The sequence below is a fragment of the Diceros bicornis genome, chromosome 2 (assembly GCF_020826845.1).
Source record: "Diceros bicornis minor isolate mBicDic1 chromosome 2, mDicBic1.mat.cur, whole genome shotgun sequence".
NCBI classification, from domain to species: domain Eukaryota; kingdom Metazoa; phylum Chordata; class Mammalia; order Perissodactyla; family Rhinocerotidae; genus Diceros; species Diceros bicornis.
Window position 1 is genome coordinate 46531268 of NC_080741.1, and position 21713 is coordinate 46552980.

The window sequence follows — 21713 nt, forward strand, 5'->3', positions numbered from 1 at the left end:
GAAATGGTTCAAATTTCTGACCCCTATTTCTGACCCCTACTGGAATACGACATCTGACACCAAATGTGCCTCATAAAGTTCAGTTGCATTGCACTGAATCTCTTCTGTATGAATAGACCCAGTTCCTGTTTCCACTGAATGATGTCGTGAGTAAAAGATAATAATTCTCTTCCAGAGAAATCTTAGAAGTTCTTGAGGCTGTACGTCAGGAGAAACAGAAAGAGATGGCCAAGTGTGAGCAGCAGGTAAATGTCCTATACTCTAACTCTAAAATTTGAGATTCGTAACTTTTATTCCTGATGTCTAAAGAGGTTTATTATAAAAACTGTTTCAGCTTTCAGATGTTTAAAATTGGTAATAAAAAGATGGAATTTTTGGTTGGTTGTATTATTTTTCAACTCTTGTTTTTCTAACTCCAGATGGCTATAATCATAATTTGTTGGTAGTCTCTGATAGAGACCACAAAATCGTTGTCTTTTAACCCAAGTTATCATTTTCAAGTATTACTCCTAGAGTACAATGTATAATATGAAAAGCAGATTTCAACTCCCTTTTTTTATATGTATGTGTGGTTAACTTTGTGATTTAATTCTTTTTTTAAAAACGTTTTTTTTTTTTCCCCATAGATGGCAAAAGTACAGAAACTAGAAGAGAGTTTATGTGCTACCGAAAAAGTAATCAGTTCTCTGGAGAAGTCTAGAGATGCTGACAAGGTAGTAAGGTCGAAGCTATATTCCTCTGCATTTTCTTTGTAAATGCTGCTTTAACATTCCAGCCTCCTGTTCCCAGGTGACTGATAGCTAGTGTTTCTGTATGCACTTAGGCCTTGTTCATCTTCCAAGGTTGCTAGAGAATGAGGTCTTCTGTTTAAGTTATTTCTCTGCGTAACTTCAAGTGCAAACTGTTCTGTCACTCTTGATGGCAATGTTTCTAAAACACATCCTGCCCCTTTTAACTAGGATGTGATTAGTGTGACCCTTTCTTGTTGAGCCCCATGATACAAATTCTCAAATCTCTGGTATTGACTTTTACTAGACTAATAGACATAATATGTATGTCCAAGTATAAAATTAGGTATAAATTCCTTATATGTCCAGCTCTTATTCATTAATAAAACCAAAGCAAAATATTAAATAAAATAGTATAAAGCCATTAAAATTTGACTTGGTAATATTAATGATGTAATTTGACATATGATATTTTGCTAAGATAAAATTGACTTCTCTTGTTGTCATTAGGAAAGATAAATGATTTATTATTTAAAAATGATCTCTTCCTTAAAGTCATTGGGTGTGAAGATATTGTTTCTGTCCTTGGCAGGAAGTTGTAGCAGAGCTCATGAGCCAGATCCAGGAGCTAAGAACATCAATCTGTGAGAAAACAGAAACTATAGACACCCTGAAGCAAGAACTGAAGGATATAAATGTAAGTTCTGTCACCAACCAGATATTAAATTTGAGCATGAGGGACACTCCACAGACTCCTCGAGATTAACAAATGCTCCACCAGAAAAAAGATTCTGTGGTCAAACAGGTTTGGAAATACTAGTTAAAGCTCAATAGATTTCTGTATTTGCAGAACTTGCAGAGCCTTTAATATGCTAACGTGCAGTGTGCATCTCCAAGAGGCAGTGTAGACTGCAGCGTTTCTCTGATTTCACTGACCCAGGAACAGTGTTCTCTGTGTGCCAATTGGGACTTATTGTTCCAAACTAGATCAGAAACAGTCTGGTTGTTGCCTGTGATAGTTAAGGGTAGTGGTGTTCCTAAGTGCTTCAAGAAGAAAATAACACATTTTAGTTAAATTCAAGACATTAATTATGTAGAAAGTGAGTTTGTTTTTCCATTATTGGACTTTATCATTTCCTAAAATAACTACTTATTTCTCCTGCATATATATCTGAGTTGAATGTCGATGCTTCTTCCTTCTCTTGGGTCAAGGTAAGGGTTTTGTCAATGTTCCTCACTCCTCTGCTCCACAGGGAGCTTGCTGCACTCCACGTTTCTTTCTTTCTTTTTTTTTTTTTTTTGAGGAAGATCGGCCCTGAGCTAACATTTGCCAATCCTCCTCTTTTTGCTGAGGAAGACTGGCCGTGGGCTAACATCCATGCCCATCTTCCTCCACTTTATATGGGACGCCACCACAGCATGGCTTGCCAAGCAGTGTGTCCGTGCGCGCCCAGGATCCGAACCGGCGAACCCTGGGCTGCCGCAGAGCGTGCGCACTTAACCGCTTGCGCCACCCGGCTGGCCCCTCCACGTTTATTTCTGAAGGCAGTCTCCTGATAAAGATGGCAAAATCAGGTGTTTTTTTCACTGATGCCTGTGGGATTTTTCCACTTCTCTTCACCATTCATGCATTTATCTTTCCATTCCTTCATTCAACAAGTATTGAATTAATTTGTGTTAATCTGGCCATCGCCTTGGAACTTAGACTCATTCTTAAGTTATTTTAATCTAAAAATAAACTGATAATAAAGCAGACAGCTCTTGTATCATGACTTTCTTTTCTGCAGTGCAAATACAATTCTACTTTGGTTGACAAAGAAGAGAGCAAAGTATTGATTAAGAGACAGGAAGTGGAGATTCTGGACCTGAAGGAAACCCTTAGGCTGAGAATACTCTCTGAGGACATAGAGGTAGATGTTAACAATCATGACTGTTTTTTTTGCTTTATTCCTTGTCAATGTGTATATGTGTGTATGGAGATTATTAGTGAATAAATAGAGGATTTTTTTAAAGGAATGAGTAATAATTAGAGCCATTTTTCCTAGAGTAGTTAGGCAATTAGTAGATAACACTAAAATTGTTATATTTTATCTAGTTGATTTATTTTCATTCATTTGTGCTAACAGCGTGGTAATTTCCTATAACTGACCCTCTTCCAAATGGGGAGCAGAGTGGAAACTGCATTTACTTGGGTGTGATGGTAGCAGCAGGGAGCAAAGAAAGGGCTGGTTAACAACTTGTCTCTTGTGTTTTAGCTAAAGTAGGTTTTAATTTTTTTTGTTGCTGATGTAAATTTATCTTTTTTAAAATTAAGCAGTACTGTCATATGTTTCAAAATTCAAAATATATAGAGCAATATACATTCCCTCAAGTGTATCTTTCCAGAGGTATTTTAGGCAAATCCTATATACCTTCAGTTTCCTTCTTTTTTTTACACAGATGGTAACCCACTGTGTATACTCCTCTGTACTTGCTTTAGAAATAAAGTTTTCTTGCTAGACTTTCATAGGTAAACTATGCTACCCATGAAACAAATTCAACAAATATTTATTGAACCCACCTATCATACAGCCTGTACCTGGCCTGGCATTTGGGAGTGGAAGAATGATTGAAACACTGTTACTTACCTCAAAGCATTCAATCTAGCTTAAGAGATAGATGTATTATGATGTAGTAAATGACCTGGGAGCATAGAAAATGGAGAGAGGGGAGTAATTATGCTTGGAGAATTCCAAAGAGCTTCCCAGAGGAGATAGTATTTGTACAAGACTTTGCTAGGGAGGGAAGCTTGGCAGCTGTGAACTGTGTTTGCGGGGCATCCCCAGCAAGGGGAACAGTTGTGTGTGAGAGTTGAGGTGGAGATGGACGGAGTCTGTGTAGTGAAGGGTCTTACAGAGCATCTGCTGTATGTTTTAGGAAACCAGGACTGCATAGACTTGAAGCCCAGGCAGAAGGCGATAAGGTCTGAACCAAGAAGTGCTAGTGGGAATACTGGGTGAGATAGAGTTGAGTAGTGTTTCAGAACTACAGTTGACAGTTGTTGGTGTCCATTGGGATATATGGTGTGACGAGAGAAAGCAGTCAGAATGGGCACCAAGGTTTCTAGCCTGGGTGACTGAAGATGGTTCTCTGTACCTCTAAGATGGAGAAAATAGAGGCCTGAGGAAAGTTAAGGAAATAAATTCTATACGTACTTGTTTTAAACTTTAAGAACCTATAGGGATAGATATCTAAGGTGGATATACCCAGTAATTTGTATTTATATCCTGCTGTATCCCAGAAAGGATTTGAAGCTGCTGATATACATATGATGTAAGAAGATTAAAATAGACAACTAAAATCCGGGTCAAAGGAAAATAAGAGTAGAATAGTAAGTTGTTAAGAGCACAGGCTGTCAAGTTGGACTTCTTAGGAGTCTGAATTCTGGCTGTGTGACCTTGTGAAAGTTACATTTGTCTCTGTGCCTCATTTGTCACATCTCTAAAGTAGAGATAACAATACTGCCTATCACATAAGATGTTGTGAAGATGAGATGAGGTCATATATGGAAAGTGCTTAGAACACTGCCTGGCACCTTGTAAGTGCTCACTATGTGTTAGCTGGGAATATTTTTAGGAGACTAATTGAAAACTTAGTCCACAAAAGCCATGTATAAAGTATAAAATGTAGACTAAAAATTGCACACTGCCTATTGCCAGAGTAAAAAGGGAAATCTAGCTATTTGGGTGGCAGTAGCTGGATGATGAGAGCTCGTGGCAGTTTACCTAAAAGCTCTTCCTTACTTCCTCTATCTCTTTTGGTCTCTCTCTCTTTCTTTCTCTTTCCTTCTTAAAAAAAAATTGTGGGGCCGGCCCCGTGGTGCAAGCGGTTAAGTGTGCTCACTCCGCTGCGGCGGCCCGGGGTTTGCCAGTTCGGATCCCGGGCATGCACCGATGCACTGCTTGGCAAGCCATGCTGTGGCAGCATCCCATATAAAGTGGAGGAAGATGGGCACGTATGTTAGCCCAGGGCCAGTCTTCCTCAGCAAAAAAAGAGGAGGATTGGCATGGATGTTAGCACAGGGCTGATCTCCTCACATAAAAAAAAAAAAAAATTGTGACTACGCATATTGAAGTATCTTAGATTCAAGTGGAATTGACCCCACACACAGCCAGTTCACATTCCCTTTCTAGTTATCTTCCATATTTATTAGCTAAAATCTATATTTTTGGCTGTGGTATGTGAATTTTCATTCAAATTGTTTATATATCATTGTTTTTCAACAACGTGTGCTCCCAGCCAATGCAATGAAATGGGAGCAGTAAGTGAGATATAAATATTATAAAAACTGAGAGAAAATGACTTATTTGCAGGGATATGAGTGTCTACATGGAAACTCCAAAGTATTGCCTGAATATCTATTAGAAAAATGAGTTTAGTAATCAGTTATAAATTAAGTATTAAAAAATACATTTACTATATACCATCAATAACCATTTTCAAATATAATGAGATTAAAAAGTCCTATTCACAAAAACGACAGAGTATCAAAACCTGAGAGGAGGGCCGGCCCCGTGGCTTAGCAGTTAAGTGCGCGCACTCTGGTGCTGGCAACCCGGGTTCGGATCCTGGGCGCACACCGATGCACCGTTTGTTGGGCCATGCTGAGGTGGCATACCACATACAGCAACTAGAAGGATGTGCAACTATAACATACAACTATCTACTGGGGCTTTGGGGAAAAAAAGGAAGGAGGATTGGCAATAGATGTTAGCTCAGGGCTGGTCTTCCTCAGCAAAAAGAGAAGGATTGGCATGGATGTTAGCTCACGGCTGATCTTCCTCACAAACAAAAAAAAAACCTGAGGGGAGAATATGTAATAACTGTTAAGGGCATAAAACTTGTCTAAGGAATATGAAAAGAAATTTTAAAAAAAAGAATAGCTTTACTATATATCAGTAACGACCAGTTAAAAAACATAATGGGATAAAAAAAAAAAAAGTCTTGTTCACAGAAACAACAAAGTGTATCAAAATCTTAGGGAGAAAATTTAAGGACATAAAACTTTCTAAGGGACGTGAAAAGAGACGTGGATAAAGGGATCCAAAGAGAGACTTGAACAGGAAGGCCCAATATTGCTGAGACATTAGTTTAGAAATTTTTGTAATTCTAATCCAAATCCCAATTTTAAAAATTTGACCAGATGATTTTAAAGTTCCTTTGGAATAAATACAAAAGATTTCTTGTGAAAACTTAGAAAAATAATGAGGAGGGACTTGTGACCTAGATGATAACTATTTCCATGGGACAGGTGATAGGAAGAGATCATTGCAACAACTTTGAACATCCGCAAATAGACCGCAGTGAATGCGAGGGGTTTAGTGTAATGGTAAAGGGGTATTTCATGACAGGAAGAAAGGATGGATTGATTCAGTAAATGTGCTGGGAAAATTGTCTCACGAATTTGAGAAGGTATGGTTAGGGTCTTACCAAAACCAAACAAATTCTGGATGGATTAGAGTTCTGTATAAATGATGAAATCTTGGAAGTATTAGAAAATACGAATACGTATCTAATCTTGAAATTGAGTGGTTCTTTGAAAGAAATCTTGATACTAAAGTTAGAAACCATAGGGAAAGATTATACAATATTAAAAATAAGACTAACAATAGACTGGGGGAAAATATTTACAACTGATGACAAAGGGATCATCACCTTAATACATAGAAGAGCTCTTATGAGTCAGAAGACTCAAGAAAGGACAAAGACATCCCTGATGGAAAATGGACATAAGGAGGTGTATGAGTAGTTCCCCAAAGGAGCAATTATAGTAGCCAAGAAACCTTTTTGAAATCAAAGAAATGCAAATTAAAATAAGAGCTATTTTGTGATCTTACAACTGGCAAATATTAAAACTCGAGGAAGATGTGCAGAGAAGGGCAATTACTCAAACTTCTGGTGAAGTTTAAGTTCAGCCTTTGGGGAGGTGGTCTTGTAACACACAGCCTTAAATTTTTTGCATATGCTTTGGAGTTTGCACTTTGAGAAATTTCACCTAAAGTAATAATCTAGATATGAGTATAAAATTCATATAATAGTAAAAAATTCAAATCAACCAAAATATTTAGTGATGAGTTAAATTGTGGTGCATCCATAACATGAAATATAGCCCACCCAATGAAAATGATATAATAGAAGAGTTAGTACATGTAAAAATATTTGTGATATATCAAGAATATATGTATATATACACACACAATTATTGTATCTATAATATTGTTTATATTAATGTATATATAACTATATATATTATTATATATATGCATATATATGCACATTTGGAAAGTTAGAGTAAGCAGATTCTGCTCAAATTTGGTAGGGATTACATATACTGTGCACACAGGAATTACATATGCAACCTACAGGACTTCTAATTCCCTCTGCCACTTTCCATCAAGCTACTCCGCTTAAACTTTGGTGGCCTGTAACTATGTATCACAGTCTGTTAAACTGCCCAGCCCCTCCCCAACTAGCTGAGGGGTACTCATCTTTACAGCTGTTTACCTTCCAGTGTATAAAGGACTGAAGGCAATTGGTGAGACAACAGGTAAGCTAGAGACCTATGCCTCGAATCTTCCCGAGGAAAGAGAGATCAGGTTAGAGATCCTGGGGGTGATGGGAATGCAATTAAACTTCAATTGGGATAGCTATGTGAATTTACTATAATATTCACCTCTAGACCTGTTCGCTTAAATATTAACTGCTTGGTTTGTCTTGGAATGAATTAGCACACCAGCAAAAAAAAATTCTTAAAACTTTCTTAACCTTTCAATAATTAAATATTGATTTGCGAATCCTTATTGGAGTACCACAATTAAGAAATTCTCCTTGTGTGGGGATTGTCCCCTAACAGAAGGAGATGCTCTGTGAGGACCTGGCTTATACCACTGAGCAGCTGAGCGTGCTCACCAAGGACTCGGAAAAGCAGTCGGGGCTACTGCAGTCTACCCAGGAGGAACTGGCCAGGAAGGAGGCCCTCATCCAGGAACTTCAGCAGGAGGTGAGATATAGGGGGAAGTGTCGCTCAGGATGGGGCTGGCCGGCGGCGGGCAGGAGGACTGCAGAGTTGTTGAGGTTGTCGTCATGACGTCCTGCCTAGGCTAACTCTGTATATACAGACAGGTGGGCTATCAAGGCACTTAGGTAATTAATCTTAGGTAGTTGGGCAGCTGTGCTGTGAGCTTAGATTTGCTTGGCTGTCTTGCTTCTGCCCTTGACCCTTGACATGTGCCAGCAAGTTCTAACCACCAGTAGGGTTATGACTGATTTTTATCCTCTTTTTGGCTGTTGTTTTATATTTCGTAATTTTCCTCAAAAGACCCTTTGATTACTTGTGAAGCTTAAAAAGAAAGTTTTTTTTTTCAAGTGTAAATAAATTTGTGAGGGAATGGAAGATGAGAGGGTTATAGTAGCAACTAAGGTATATAGACACAAATGGCAGCCTCAGATTTTACAGTTTATTACTTTAAAAATTGTTGTGGTTTTATTTTAATATGTTACTGCTTTTCAAATTATTCATCAGGTCCTGAAAAGATAACATGAAAAGCCTATTTCTACATGCCTTGGGAAGATTGTCTGTCCTAATTGGACCATGTGCCCCATTTTATTTTCTGACTGGTAACCTTACATCTCTTCAATTTTTCCAGCTAAACCAAAAGAAAGAGGAAGTAGAACAGAAAAAGAATGAATATAACTTCAAAATGAGGCAACTAGAACATGTGATGGATTTTGCTGCTGAGTATCCCCAGGTACTTCTCAGAAAGAGAGTGGGTTTCAGGAGGAATAAACAGTTTTGTGAGTGATAAAAGTTTGGAAATTTACTAAGACCACAGCTCTGTCTTTTTATAGAAAAAGATTTTCCCTGACACCTTTTCTGCTTTTTACTTGATAAAAAGGTACCAGTGTTTTATTTGTTTTACTTGGACAAGAATTAGAATAACAAGCTAAAGAGCCTGGGTATTTTCTATATGCTTGGCATCTACATTTAAAATGATATCTTTATAACGTCACTTAATTGGGTATTTGGATCAAATTCGATTTTATTTTAGAGCCCTAAAACACCACCTCATTTTCAAACACATTTGGCAAAACTCCTGGAAACACAAGAACAAGAGATAGAAGATGGAAGAGCCTCTAAGATTTCTTTGCAGCATCTTGTAACAAAGCTAAATGAAGACAGAGAAGTCAAAAACGCTGAAATCCTCAGAATGAAGGTAACTGGGTAATTATTTTCAATAAGTTTAATGCTTTAAAATAAGCAGTATGTTTCATGATTACTGAGGATACAAAATTCAAAAGCCACACAATTCAAGGGTAGACAGAGAACAGGCTTCCTGTCACCCTTGACTCTAAGTTACCTGGTTTGCTGTCCCTGGAGGCTTCCAGTGTAGTCAGTTTCTTATTTAGCTTTTTAGAGTTTTTCAGTGCATATATAACCAAGTCTGTAAGCATTGTCTCCCTGCTCCATTTGTTTTTTATATGATGGTATCATATCATGTAGGCTGCACCAATTACTCTCATCACAGTGCTGTTTGACTTTTAGATCTTTGCCAATTTAATAGCTAAAGCATGTTGTCTCACTGTAGTTTTAAATTTGTATTTTTCTTATTAGGAATAAGATTGAGCATCTTTTGTTTTTCTCTTTCTGTGAACCATATTCTTTACTCATTTTTCTATTGTTGGACTTTTTCTTAATGATTTGTAGGCATTCTTTATATATTAGAGAGATTTGCTTTTGTCTACGATAATTAAAAATACATTTCTCTTGTTTGCCATTTCTTTAAACTTCCTTCTAGTTTTTTTAATCCAGGTGCCTGGGGGTATGGTGTTTGTGTGTGGGGAGAGTGTGTTTAGAGTAGCATTTAGGGGTGGGAGGTGTGTGGAAGAGTGCTTGGGTAGGTGATGTGTAGGTTTGTGGGGGTGGGAGTGGGTAGGGAGAATGTGATCCTCCATAGAAGATACCATTTAGCCTGTGACGTCATTGCTCTACAGTGAGTTTTTGTTTAGGAACAAAATTAGCTTACTGTAACCAAGTGACGTAAAGTATGTGAAGATGGTATCACTCTTCAGCTTTGTTTCTCGTGGAGAGGATCATTCCTGGCGTTTTTATTCAGGGCAGCTCTCAGTATGCTGCTGTCTCAGGAATGGGGCTGTCATCCAAATTGGCATGATCTTGGTACTTAGAAGAAATTGGGTCAGGTTAAAAGAAATCAAACAGCAGACAAGTTGAAGTAAATCAAAAAGGACACTCCTTACAGACAAGTATGTATTTCTTCTGGATGGTTATGCTCATGATTTTCAAATTAAAATCCACTTAAGTATTTTGAGGGATGGGCTGTGGCACATCAGTTTGTTTTTTGGGGTTTTTTTTGGTGAGGAAGATTCACTCTGAGGTAACATATGTTGCCAATCTTCCTCTTTTTGTTATTTATTTATTTTTTTGTGAGGAACATCAGCCCTGAGCTAACATCCATGCTAATCCTCCTCTTTTTGCTGAGGAAGACCGGCTCTGAGCTAACATCTATTGCCAATCCTCCTCCTTTTTTTTTCCCCCAAAGCCCCAGTAGATAGCTGTATGTCATAGTTGCACATCCTTCTAGTTGCTGTATGTGGGACGCGGCCTCAGCATGGCTGGAGAAGCGGTGCGTCAGTGCACGCCCGGAATCCGAACCTGGGCCGCCAGTAGCGGAGCACGCACACTTAACCGCTAAGCCATGGGGCCAGCCCTCCTGTTTTTTTTGGTTGAGGAAGATTAGCCCTGAGCTAACATCTATGCCAACCTTCTTCCATTTTGTATGTGGGACACTGCCACAGTACGGCTTGATGAGTGTTGTAGGTCCATGCCTGGGATCCGAACCAACGAACCCAGGCTGCCAGAGTGGAGCGTGCCAGACTTAAGCACTATGCCACAGGGCCGGCCCCTGGGTTTGTTTTTGTTTTTTAATTAGAATCTATTAAATAGAACATTTACCAAAGTAGATGCTTTTTGTCATCTTTTCTCAGAAAGGAATTTTAATGAATTATGTGATACTGATAAGAGACTATGTGTAAGATGCTGTGGATATGAAAGTGAATCACAGTTCCAGGCTCCCCAGAGCTTGATATATAGTAGTCTACTCTTTATCCAGTGATACCCAGTGCAGTGTTCTGTGTATAGGAGGAGCTTCAAAGAGAAATACCCGTCTACCCATGGCCGTGGGGAGCAAAATAATGCCTACTGTAATGTGTTTTCTGAAAAGACATGATTTGGATTGTTATTAGGAGCAGTTGTGTGAAATGGAAAACCTACGCCTGGAAGCTGAGCAGTTGAGAGAGAAAAACTGGCTCCTGCAGGGTCAGCTGGATGATGTTAAAAGACAAAAGGACAGCAGGTGAGAAAGAGCCACCAGAACTCTATGGGCTAAATCTCGGCCTGCCTGGGTAGAGTTAAATGAGTGACGTTGGAATTGGTTTCACAGTGTGTATGATGTTTCCCACTAACCCAGGAGATGCTCCATCGGTTGCTTTTGAATCAGGTCTGATGAGTATCTTGCTTTTTCCAGAGTAGGAGGATAAGGCATTCATGATCTTGCCTACTCTTTGTATTGTTGTAGAGCTATTGAAATGAATTTCAAACGTGAAATACTTGAACCAAACTATCTACTTCTATTTGTGGGGGAGAGGAGGGCAGAGGAACAAATACGTCAACAAGACAAGGTTCAAGAGGTTCTGCAGGAAAAGGGAGAACTTCCTACCAGTTGGTTTTGCTTCATGATTCATGGTCTAGGGAAGGCTCCTGGGCAGGAGCTTTACAGAGGAGCGTTCCCTCCGGTTTGGGTATCTCTGTGTGTGTGTTTATGTGTATTAGCTTCAGCTAAGGCAGTTTTCTAGTTGTATTTGCTAATGGCACAGCAGTGTCACGGGCAACCACACCCGGACTATGTCCTGTCTCTGATTCTTGAAAGTTGTGTGATTTTAGACACATTTTTTAACCTCTTAGTGCCTCAGTTTCCTTAGCAATAAAATGAAGAAAATGATAGCTCTCTCACAAGGTGTTTTAAAGACCAAAAATAACGTGTATAAAATGTTGGTTACAGCATGTGGCAGAGGGGAGTCACTCGATAAATGGTAGTTATTAAGTATACAAGGTTGAATTATGATCTTGCCTATTAACTTTCTGAGTGAGGGATGGTAGATGAGGAGGGCCTGTAACATTATGCAATAAGCTGAAATGAATCAAAGGGGGTCTCTATTTGGGATGGAGGCCCGTACTGAATTCAGCTTCCCAGGTTAGGGGTGTCTGCTCTTCTTCTCTTGGCAGAAGGCCCTTGACAGATGCTTTCCCACTCCTGCAACTGCCCATCCCTGTCCAGGAGCAGCCCTGAGATGCACTGTCCAAAACCCAAGTGAGACCACAGATATTTGAGGATGGTACTGGTAGCCATGCTAACAATCTATTCCCAAATGGTTCTCCTTAAGTTTTAGCATCGGAGATGCTCATTTTAGTGGCGTCCCCTTCTAGGGGTTTTACTTCCCCTTCTGGGTGATTCTGATGCAGGTGGTCCATGGTCTGCTTACCTAGTTTCCATATGCTCTGTCCAGTCATATTAAAGAAAAGCATTGTACTTGGTATATTGTATTTCATCAAGAGTTAGAGTATGGAACATAGAATGTTTCTAGATCATTTATAAAACCACAATTAAAAATACTGTATTTTATAATCTTCCGTGCCTTATGAGGAGACATGCAGAACCTTCTTCGTGAAAGATTAGAGTATGAGAAAACTGTAGCCCAGAGGTCAAATGCAGCCCACAACCTGTTTGGTAAATAAAGTTTTATTGGAGCATAGTCCTGTCCTTTTATTTAAATACTGCTATGGCTGATTTTGCGTTACAACAGCCAAGTTGAATAGCTGTGACAGAGACCATATGGTTCCCAATGCCTAGAATATTTTCTATGTGGTTCTTGACAGAAAAAGTTTACTCACCTCTGGATTAGAGCACAGAAAACACATCTTCCCTAATGATTTCAGGTGTTTTCCTCATTGAGGTCTCATTACCATTTTTGTCTAGGTTGCCAGAGCCATTAAATGAAAGAAACTATGTAGCTTCTGTTTTCTTTCAAGAAACAATCTTTTACTCACCAGTGAGAGAGAGATTCCTAAAGAATGCTGCAGCATTCAGGCAGGTTCTCCTAGGGGGGATGTCTCCCTGGTCCAGGGGCTTCCCACAGAAACTCAATTTATTATGTCGGCCTGGTGAGGCTCACAGAGATGGACTCACATTAATCAAATTCACACGATACTGATATATCATCCAGAATGTAATTTTCTTTATATAGAGGAGCATTCCTTTACCATGAAGAGATTTATGGCTGGTGGTTGGATTCCCCAACCACCAGCATACACGGTGTCAGCATACATGGGAAGCTGGAGTATCATCAGAAAATTGCCAGCTGATTATGAAATCCAAGCAGAGGGGGCGTCAGGGACTCCACGGGCCAGCCCAGCCTGAGGAACCCTCCCTGTCCCCTCCCAGCTGATCACATTCATACCAGGCTCCTGGACTGCCCTTCTTTCAGCCCCCTTTTACTCTCACTTGATGTTCAGATGATACCACTGTTGACTATGTTTCTGTTTTATTTTACTTTCAACCAGGCCTTGATTAGATTTCCCAGTTTTGCTCATCTCGCTTTGGCATGAGACGAATCCTGAATTCTGGGGAGGTGCCTTATTTCATCCCCATGTGTTGATCACATTTATCAACTGTGCTAACTTGACCTAATCACCATAGAGTTAGCTTTTTTCTGCACAATTTGGCATTGCTGCACATAATAGATATGAAATTGATACTTGAGTATACTTGACAATGTTTCCCCATCCTCCTTCCCTAATCTGTGCAGTGAACAGAATCATCCAGACAATCAGCAGCTGAAGAATGAGCAAGAAGAAATTATCAAAGAAAGACTTGCTAAAGTATGATTTTTCTTTTTTACATAATAGTTGCAATTTCTTTTGCCCGAGAAATGATTTTATAGTTAGCATTTATGGTTATATATTCTAGAAACCATTTTACTATTGAAATTTCTGTCTTTTCTGTATTCCCACTGTTAAGTTGATATTTACCGTCAGTATTTAGACATAGCTGAGAATTCAGACTGAATTTGTCTTCATGCCTAGATGGTAAGCCTACTGCTCAGGATACCCACACAGCGTTCTCCATTTAGAAGCAAGTATTGAGTGCCTGTTTGAGGCCTTAGAGGGCATATAGTACATGAAGTCTTATAAATAAGTAACCCCTTTAAGTGTGTGTAGCTGGGATTGTGGAAAAGGATGTTGGTTTAATTGATTTTATGAGGGAGAGATTTCATGAGGGAGAGTGGACTGGTTACTTTTGACCTTTTTTTAGCAATGTTATTTAAGAACTTAAGCCTAAATCTTTTTCTTTTTTTATCTTATTATAGAATAAATTAATTGAAGAAATGCTGAAAATGAAAGCAGAGTAAGTGCACTATTTTATAATTCAAGTTCTTGTTGATCTTTTCTTTATTCTCCTGGAAGGGAAGAAGTACTTACTATATCCAGAAGGCAAGTAACTTCTTTCCTTCTGCAGTAATATGTGAACATAATAGATGTTTACAAAATTAATGTCTTAAATACCACTTGCTAAAGAAGTTCCTCGCATGAAGCCACTCTAAAAAAAAAAAAAACTTAAATAAGTGCCGGGAAAAGCTTAGTTTCCCTGGAGAAATTGATGGCTTTTCTCCTCTAGGACAGTGAGAACAATGTAACTGACCAGCTTTCCCTTTTCGCCTCTTCTGGTTTCCTCTGATTTAAAACCGGAGGCCCTCTGAGACCGAGAGATCAGTACTCACATTTCTTCTGGTCTTGACCTGGGGCTCTTTTATATGTTTCTTATAGACATGATTTTAATTTATTCATATAGTTTTTATGTTAATTTATATAATAATCTTATAAACTGCCTCATTCTTTGATGAACAAGATATACTGTATTTTCTAAGTTCAAAGTAAATAAACTGGTTGTATTAACAAATAAAATGTTGAAACTTTAGAAAGATATTGGAATCTCTGGATCGATACTCCTCATCAGGAACAGAGATCCTCAAACATTTTCACTTATTATACCTTCCAAAAGAATTTTGGAACACCTGTACCCACTTGCACGCTTTTGAACTTGACTTTATGTCTAAAATTTTTCATTGTAAGTTTAAATTGTTGCAAAGGATAGAAGGTTCCGGCATACTGAAAATAGTAACATTTAGAAATAAAGCTCTTGTGGTGTTCTTTTAAAAGTATCCGACTGATTTGCTGTTTTCTGTCCGTTCAAAAATACATGAACAAAATCCTATCTAAAATTTTACATTGTTCCTTTTTTCTTTGAAATTGAGTTTCCATTCTATACCTATGCAGAATTATATCCTAATTTATTATTTAGAAAAATTTTTATTGATTATCCTATCATACAACTTAGCAATGAAAATATGTATACAAATTAAAAGTAATTTGTAAAGGTTTGTTGTATTCATATGGCTCTAAGAGTTATATTTCTTCTGGATTGAGTTCTCATTACAGCTATTACTAATCAGAGTATCCTAAATTTATTGTAAATTTTACAAATAATTATTATACATAGTAAAATTGTATTGGAAATGCATCTCTCAGTGCATTTTATCTTAATGCTTTGTCTTCAGTTAGCTCATTATTCTGTTATACTGCATTCTGGAATGAGACAGTATTCAGTATCAATTCTATTCCTATTTTCTGTTTTTATAGATATAAATGCTGAGAAATCTTATTCACATAGTAAGTAAATGGCAATGGAAGGAGTTTTGTTAAGAGTACTGTCATCCAATTATTTGAACTCCGTCCAAGTTAATATGCCAAAAATTACATAGTCATCTGTCATCCAAAATTCTTTTTAATGATCAACTGACAAAGGCCACCCAACCTATGAAAGATTTGTTACCCAGTCATTTGCTTCATAGAATCAGAGTAGAGATGTGGAACAGAGCATGTTCCACCCTTTCCTCTGGGTGTGAGCAGTTCAGGGACTGGCTCCCAGCCAGTGAATTGTAGAGCTAGGACAGAAATCTGGATCACTTACAGGAGCTATGAGAATCCAGCTGTTCAGTTTGTAGAATTGCTGCTAATTTAGAAATTATATCCATTGAGAACTTCTAGCACAAAGAATAAAACTAAGTTGGCATGTAATTTATTTCATAATCTAGTAACCGGTGATACACTGTCCCTGGAACATATAGGAGCCATACTGTGGGCAAGTGAGGCACACTCCAGAAATGGCACACACAGTTTTATCAGTCCCAACCTACAGCAGTGATTTTAAACATTATGTTGTTTATATGCATATGTGAGGATGCTTTAAAAAAGCTACAAGGAACTGAATACCAAGCTAACAGTGGTGTAGGCGAGAGATGTTTAATTTCATATAACGAGAGGTCTGGAGGTACATTGACTTAATGATGCCATCAGGAACCCAGACCCTTTCCATTCTTTTGTTTTTGGTACTCTTGTTTGTGGCCTCTTGGCCACAAGAAGGCTGTCGCAGCTCCGAACATCATAAACAAGAGGATCACAGCTTACAGTAGGGTGGGTTCAAAAGGGCTTTCTTTTGTCAGGGGAAAAACCTCCCTGAAGCCCCCCAAGAATCAGCTTGTGTCTCCTTGGCCAGAATTGGCACACCTACAGGGCAAGCTGAGAAAACCAATATCTGGCAGTGGGGTAGGGATAACCATGCTCAGCTTAGACCAGTTATTATTTACTAACCCTTGGGAACTGGATTTGCTTCTTCTCTCCCTTCCCTTTCCCCCAAATAAAATGAGTTTTTATAAGTAAGGAAGCAGCAGGGGACTGGCTTTTGGGTAGGCAACTGTAGTGTCTGCCATTTCATCAAACTGAAGCAAAATACACAAGACAAATGCAGAACAGCTCCACATGAATTGGGAGAACATCAGTGCCCTCCTCCCCACACTGTCCTTCGGAGGTTCCATGGAATGTAGTCTGAAAACACTGCTCTAGAAATTAGTTGGCCTTAAATGGTATATTAAATTCTGTATATTTCATCACTTAAATATCAGCATTTTATTCCATATGTGTTGTAAAATAAAAAGCATTTGTTTCTTTTGGGAAGCTTATAGGATTCATTCAATTTTATAAAATCAGTGAAATTCTATATAATTCTATAGTAACCTTTTTCCATATGTTTCTTTTCAATTGGTAGTTATATAAAGTGTGTAAATTCTAAATAGCACATCCTTGAAATTACTAGTGTCCCACTGTCCAGGAACTTGTTTTGGAAATCAAAAATGATTACTCTAAGATATGGGGCACTGACTAAAACATGCAGACTGTAATAATACTTGTTCCCTTTGCTCCAAGTGGGCTGAATCTAAAAGTTTTCATTTTAAATTTTTATTATTTAAAAAATGGTTTGAGGGGCTGGCCCAGTGGTGTAGTGATTAAGTTCATGCGTTCCACTTCAGTGGCCCAGGGTTCACAGGTTCCGATCCTGGGCACAGACCTACTCACCACTCATCAAGCCATGCTGAGGCAGCATCCCACATAGAAGAACTAGAAGGACCTACAGCTATGACATACAACTCTCTACTGGGGCTTTGGGGAGAAAAAAAGGAAAAAAGAAGGAAGATTGGCAAAGATGTTAGCTCAGGGCCAATCTTCCTCAAAAAAAAAATTGAAAAAAAATGGTTTGAAGAGTTTTCCAAAACAAAAATCTTGGGCAAAGCAACAACAAAAAAGCATGTATGCAGCTCTTGCTCTCTTCCTGAGCTATAGAAGGGGAGGGCTGAATGTTAGTGATACTTTCACATCAAAATTCTGGGCTTGGGTGAAAAATATCTAATTTGAGTACTGTTTTGTAATTAGTTCCTTTGGAATACCATAAAGTGATCTTATTGTTATAGTCTAGAAGAAGTCCAGAGTGCCCTTCAGAACAAAGAGACAGACTACCTTAGAATGACTGAGGAAGTTGAACGAACCAGAGCTTTGGAGTCTAAAGCATTCCAAGAAAAGGAACAACTGAGATCCAAGCTGGAAGAATTGTACGAGGAAAAGGAGAAAACAGTGCAGGTGCATCTGTGTGTTGGTTTGTCATGTACTTAGGACACGTGAATTAATAGAACCAATCAGCATGAGACTCAGGTCTGTGATTGGGTGTCCTGTGGTTCAGAGCTGCCCTAGCGTGCGCAGAGATGTGTGATCACCAAAGCTAGGAACCTGGGCTCTTTCTCTCTCTCACTGTGCTCTTGGAAGGCATGAAATAATGTTATTTAAAAAAAATTAAGAGCAGCTCATTTCTCCCTCCTGGATTGATTTACCTGCAGGAGATGGAAATGTTAAGGAAGCAGGTGGAGTTTCTCGCTGAGGAAAACGGAAAGTTGGTAGGTCACCAAAACCTACATCAGAAGATCCAGTACGTAGTGCGGCTGAAGAAGGAAAATGTCAAACTTACTGAGGTAAACTCTGGAAATTATTCTGAATAAACTCACTCTGGTTTTAAAATGATTATTTAATTAAATTTTAATTTAATTATTGAATCACTTAACTGCTTTCTTCAGGGAACTTCCTGAATTCAAAAAAAAAATTTAGTCATTGCCATTCCAAGCCTAATTCAGTCAGTTATCATACACATGAGATTCTTGTTTAATGTTAAATAATTTACAGATTGAAAATTGTAGTCTTAATTTGAAATACAAACTTAATGAATGCCAAGAATAACTCTTCCTGTAAGAATTGGAGCCTTAATTTTTTTTCTTTTCCTTTTTTTTTTTAAATTATTTACTAGGAGAGAGAAAAGTTGCGTGCTGAAAATGTATTTTTAAAAGAAAAGAAAAAGAATGAATCGTAATGATCCCTGTCGACTAACTACCCAGGCATCACCTTGTTTAGAGACTTTTTTTTCCTCTTATGAAAGTAAGACCTACCCTTGCTTACTTAGTAGAGCTGAATTAGGGGCCGTAATGATTAACTGTATGTGGTGGGGGTGCTGACCCTCAAGTTTCTGATGTACATTCTGCATCCATCCACGCCCTGTGGCAGTCAGCAAACTGCTGTTGGGGGTTGCCACTCCATTTGAAGGCTTTAAATCAACTGGGAAAACTTTTCATCTTTTTAAAATAAAAGCCGGTAGCTAAAGTTTACAGTGGACGTTGGCCAGATCATTTTTCCTTAGGTACTGCCATAATCTCCTCTGAGTCTTCCATTGGCAGCTCGAACAATATATAGTGGTTCCAAAACTTGCAGTGAGGTTAATGACTAACTGCGCAGCATGTATGAAAAGCAAACTTGTTAATATAGATTATTTTTGTATTCCTACTTTTTCTCGTGAGCATTTTTTATGACTGTAAATATGGCCATTTTTCAAAATGTAATAAAATCTTCTAAAAATAAACAATTTAATACAGTGGTTTGCATTGTTCATTCACTTTACACTTAATGAGCACCTACTGTATGCCAGGCCCTGGGCCTCAGTGCACAAGGCACACAAACCCAAACCCCTGCCCTTAAGGAACTTCAGTGTATCAACACTTCATTCCTTTTTATTGCGAATAAGAGTCCATTGTGTGGATGTGCCATTTTACTTACTCACTATTTACTCATTTGACGGACATCTGAACTGTTTGCAGTCTGGGGCTATTATGAATAATGCAGGTATAAATATTCGTGTATAAGTCTTGGTACGGACATCTGTTTCATGTCTCTTGAGTAGATACCTTGGAGTGGAATAGCTGGGTCATCTGGTAAGCACGTCTTTAACTTTTTAAGACATTACCTGTTTTCCAAACGCACTATTTGGCTGCACCATTTTACATTCCCACCCGCAGTGTGTTTCAATTTCTCCACATCTTCACCAACACTTGTTACTGTCAGATTTTTTTGCTATAACCATCCTAGTGGGTGTGTAGTGGTATATCACATTTTCCTAATGACTAATGACATTGAACACTTTTTATATATTATGAAATACTACTCAGCAATAAAAAAGAGACAAACTGATATTTGCTACATGAATGAGCCTCAAAAAAACACATACTAAGTGCAAGAAGCCAAACCCAAAAGACCACATATTGTATGATTCCATTATGTGAAATGTCCAGAAAAGGCAAAATTAAAGAGAGAGAAAGCAAATCATTGGTTGCTTGGGGCTAGGGATGGGAAGGGGAATGACCATATGGGCACGAAGGAACTTTTTGATGTTATTGGTTTGTAGTGACGGTTGCACAACTCTATAAGTTTACTAAAAAATAAACTACATTCAAAAGGGGTTAATTTTATGGTTTGTAAATTATAGCTCAATAAATCTGAAGAAAAACAATTTTAAAAAATTAATGCATAGTTGAACTCTCAAGGAATAACAGTAATTCCCTAAGAGCTAGAAACAGAAAAAGAACTAAAATTCAGTGTAAGGTAGAGACACTGGGACTGCCTTGGAGGTGGGAGGAGGAGTATTGAAGCTGGTAATAAAGAGGCCTGGGTATTATCACCTGTATGCGTTTCCTAGGGCTGTCCCAACAAATTACCACAAACTGAGTGGCTTAAAACAACAGGAATTTATTTTCTCACAATTCTGGAGGCCAGAAGTCCAAAATCAAGGTGTTGGCAAGGCCGTTCTCTGTGAGGGCTCTAGGGGAGAATCTGTCCCAGGCCTCTTAGCTTGTGGTGGTGTCAGCAATCCTTGGAGTTCCTTGGCTTGTAGATGCATCACTCCACTCTCTGCTTCCATGTCACAAGGCATTCCTCCTCTATGTCTCTGCCTCCTCTTCTAAGGACACTAGTCAGATTAGGGCCCACCCTAATCATCTCATCTTAATTTGATTACATCTGCAATGACCCCATTTCCAAATAGTGTCACATTCATAGGAGCTGGGAATTAAGAGGTCAACATATCTTTTGGGGAACACAATTCAACCCATAACATCACTTATAGCAAGGAGATAAAGCCTTAGGCTAGCTCAGGACAGGGAGTTAGAACTGAGGTGTTTGTAAAAAGCCAGAACCCAAAAGAGTGCAGGAATCTTAGTCATCTTGGCAACTCTGCTGCCTGGGAACACGGCCTGGCCCAGAGTATGTGCTCATTTGTTTGATGGAACAGAGCAAAGAAGGGGCAGAGAAATGGACACAGAGTGAAAAGAGAGGAGAGAGGAAGAAACTGAGGTAAGGTTGGAGAGAGGGCAATAGAGAGACAAGACATTCACTCCCTAGGTCATCACAGGCCCCACCTATCCCTACTGTCTCACCCCAGGGCTTCACTCATTTAAATACCCTCCTTGGCTCCTAAGGCCTCTTAAATTTGTGACTTCTAGCCTTTAAAGGTGAGGGAGAGTTTGAATGGGTCTCCCCGAATTCACTGAGGCATCTTTTGCCCATAAGCTATCTTTGAGGTTTGTTTTAATTGCTTTTTTTTTTTTTTTTGTGAGGCAGATCAGCCCTGTGCTAACATCTGCCAATCCTCCTCTTTTTGCTGAGGAAGACTGGCCCTGGGCTAACATCCGTGCCCATCTTCCTCCACTTTATACGGGACGCCGCCACAGCATGGCTTGACAAGCAGTGCATCGGTGTGTGCCCGGGATCCGAACTGGCGAACCCCGGGCGCCACAGCAGAGCGCACGCACTTAACCGTTTGCGCCACCAGGCCAGCCCCTTTAATTGCTTTTTTAATAAATGTGAGATGAGGTATTCCTTCCCTTCCACACTGTCCCAGGTCAGGGTGTTCTAGTTTGCATCATGTTGCTGTTAGTAAGTTTTAAAATTTTATTGTATTTATTTTTTGTAATCAAACATTTGTAGCAAGGACATGAGCTGGTCACAGTATTGGGCACTGGCAGGAACAAAGAAAGAGAAAACACACATGGCTTCTGCCCTGATGGCTAGGGAGGCAAGTATGTTGCAAGGCATGTGAGTGCACTGAAGGCAAC

General features: G+C 38.9%; 1 protein-coding gene across 2 annotated transcripts in view; it reads left to right on the forward strand.

The window, feature by feature from the left end:
- KIF15 (kinesin family member 15) overlaps positions 1-19204 on the forward strand; it is a 67831-nt gene extending 48627 nt beyond the window's left edge. For both annotated transcript variants that reach the window (XM_058556503.1, XM_058556505.1), the window contains exons 23-35: positions 176-245; positions 627-713; positions 1321-1425; positions 2516-2638; positions 7621-7767; positions 8414-8515; positions 8816-8980; positions 11028-11137; positions 13647-13719; positions 14208-14245; positions 17703-17868; positions 18123-18254; positions 18584-19204. In XM_058556503.1, the coding sequence (XP_058412486.1) occupies positions 176-245; positions 627-713; positions 1321-1425; positions 2516-2638; positions 7621-7767; positions 8414-8515; positions 8816-8980; positions 11028-11137; positions 13647-13719; positions 14208-14245; positions 17703-17868; positions 18123-18254; positions 18584-18646 (1381 nt within the window). In that variant the 3' untranslated portion in view covers positions 18647-19204. The remainder of the gene's footprint in view (positions 1-175; positions 246-626; positions 714-1320; positions 1426-2515; positions 2639-7620; positions 7768-8413; positions 8516-8815; positions 8981-11027; positions 11138-13646; positions 13720-14207; positions 14246-17702; positions 17869-18122; positions 18255-18583) is intronic.
- The last annotated feature ends 2509 nt before the right edge of the window (positions 19205-21713 follow it).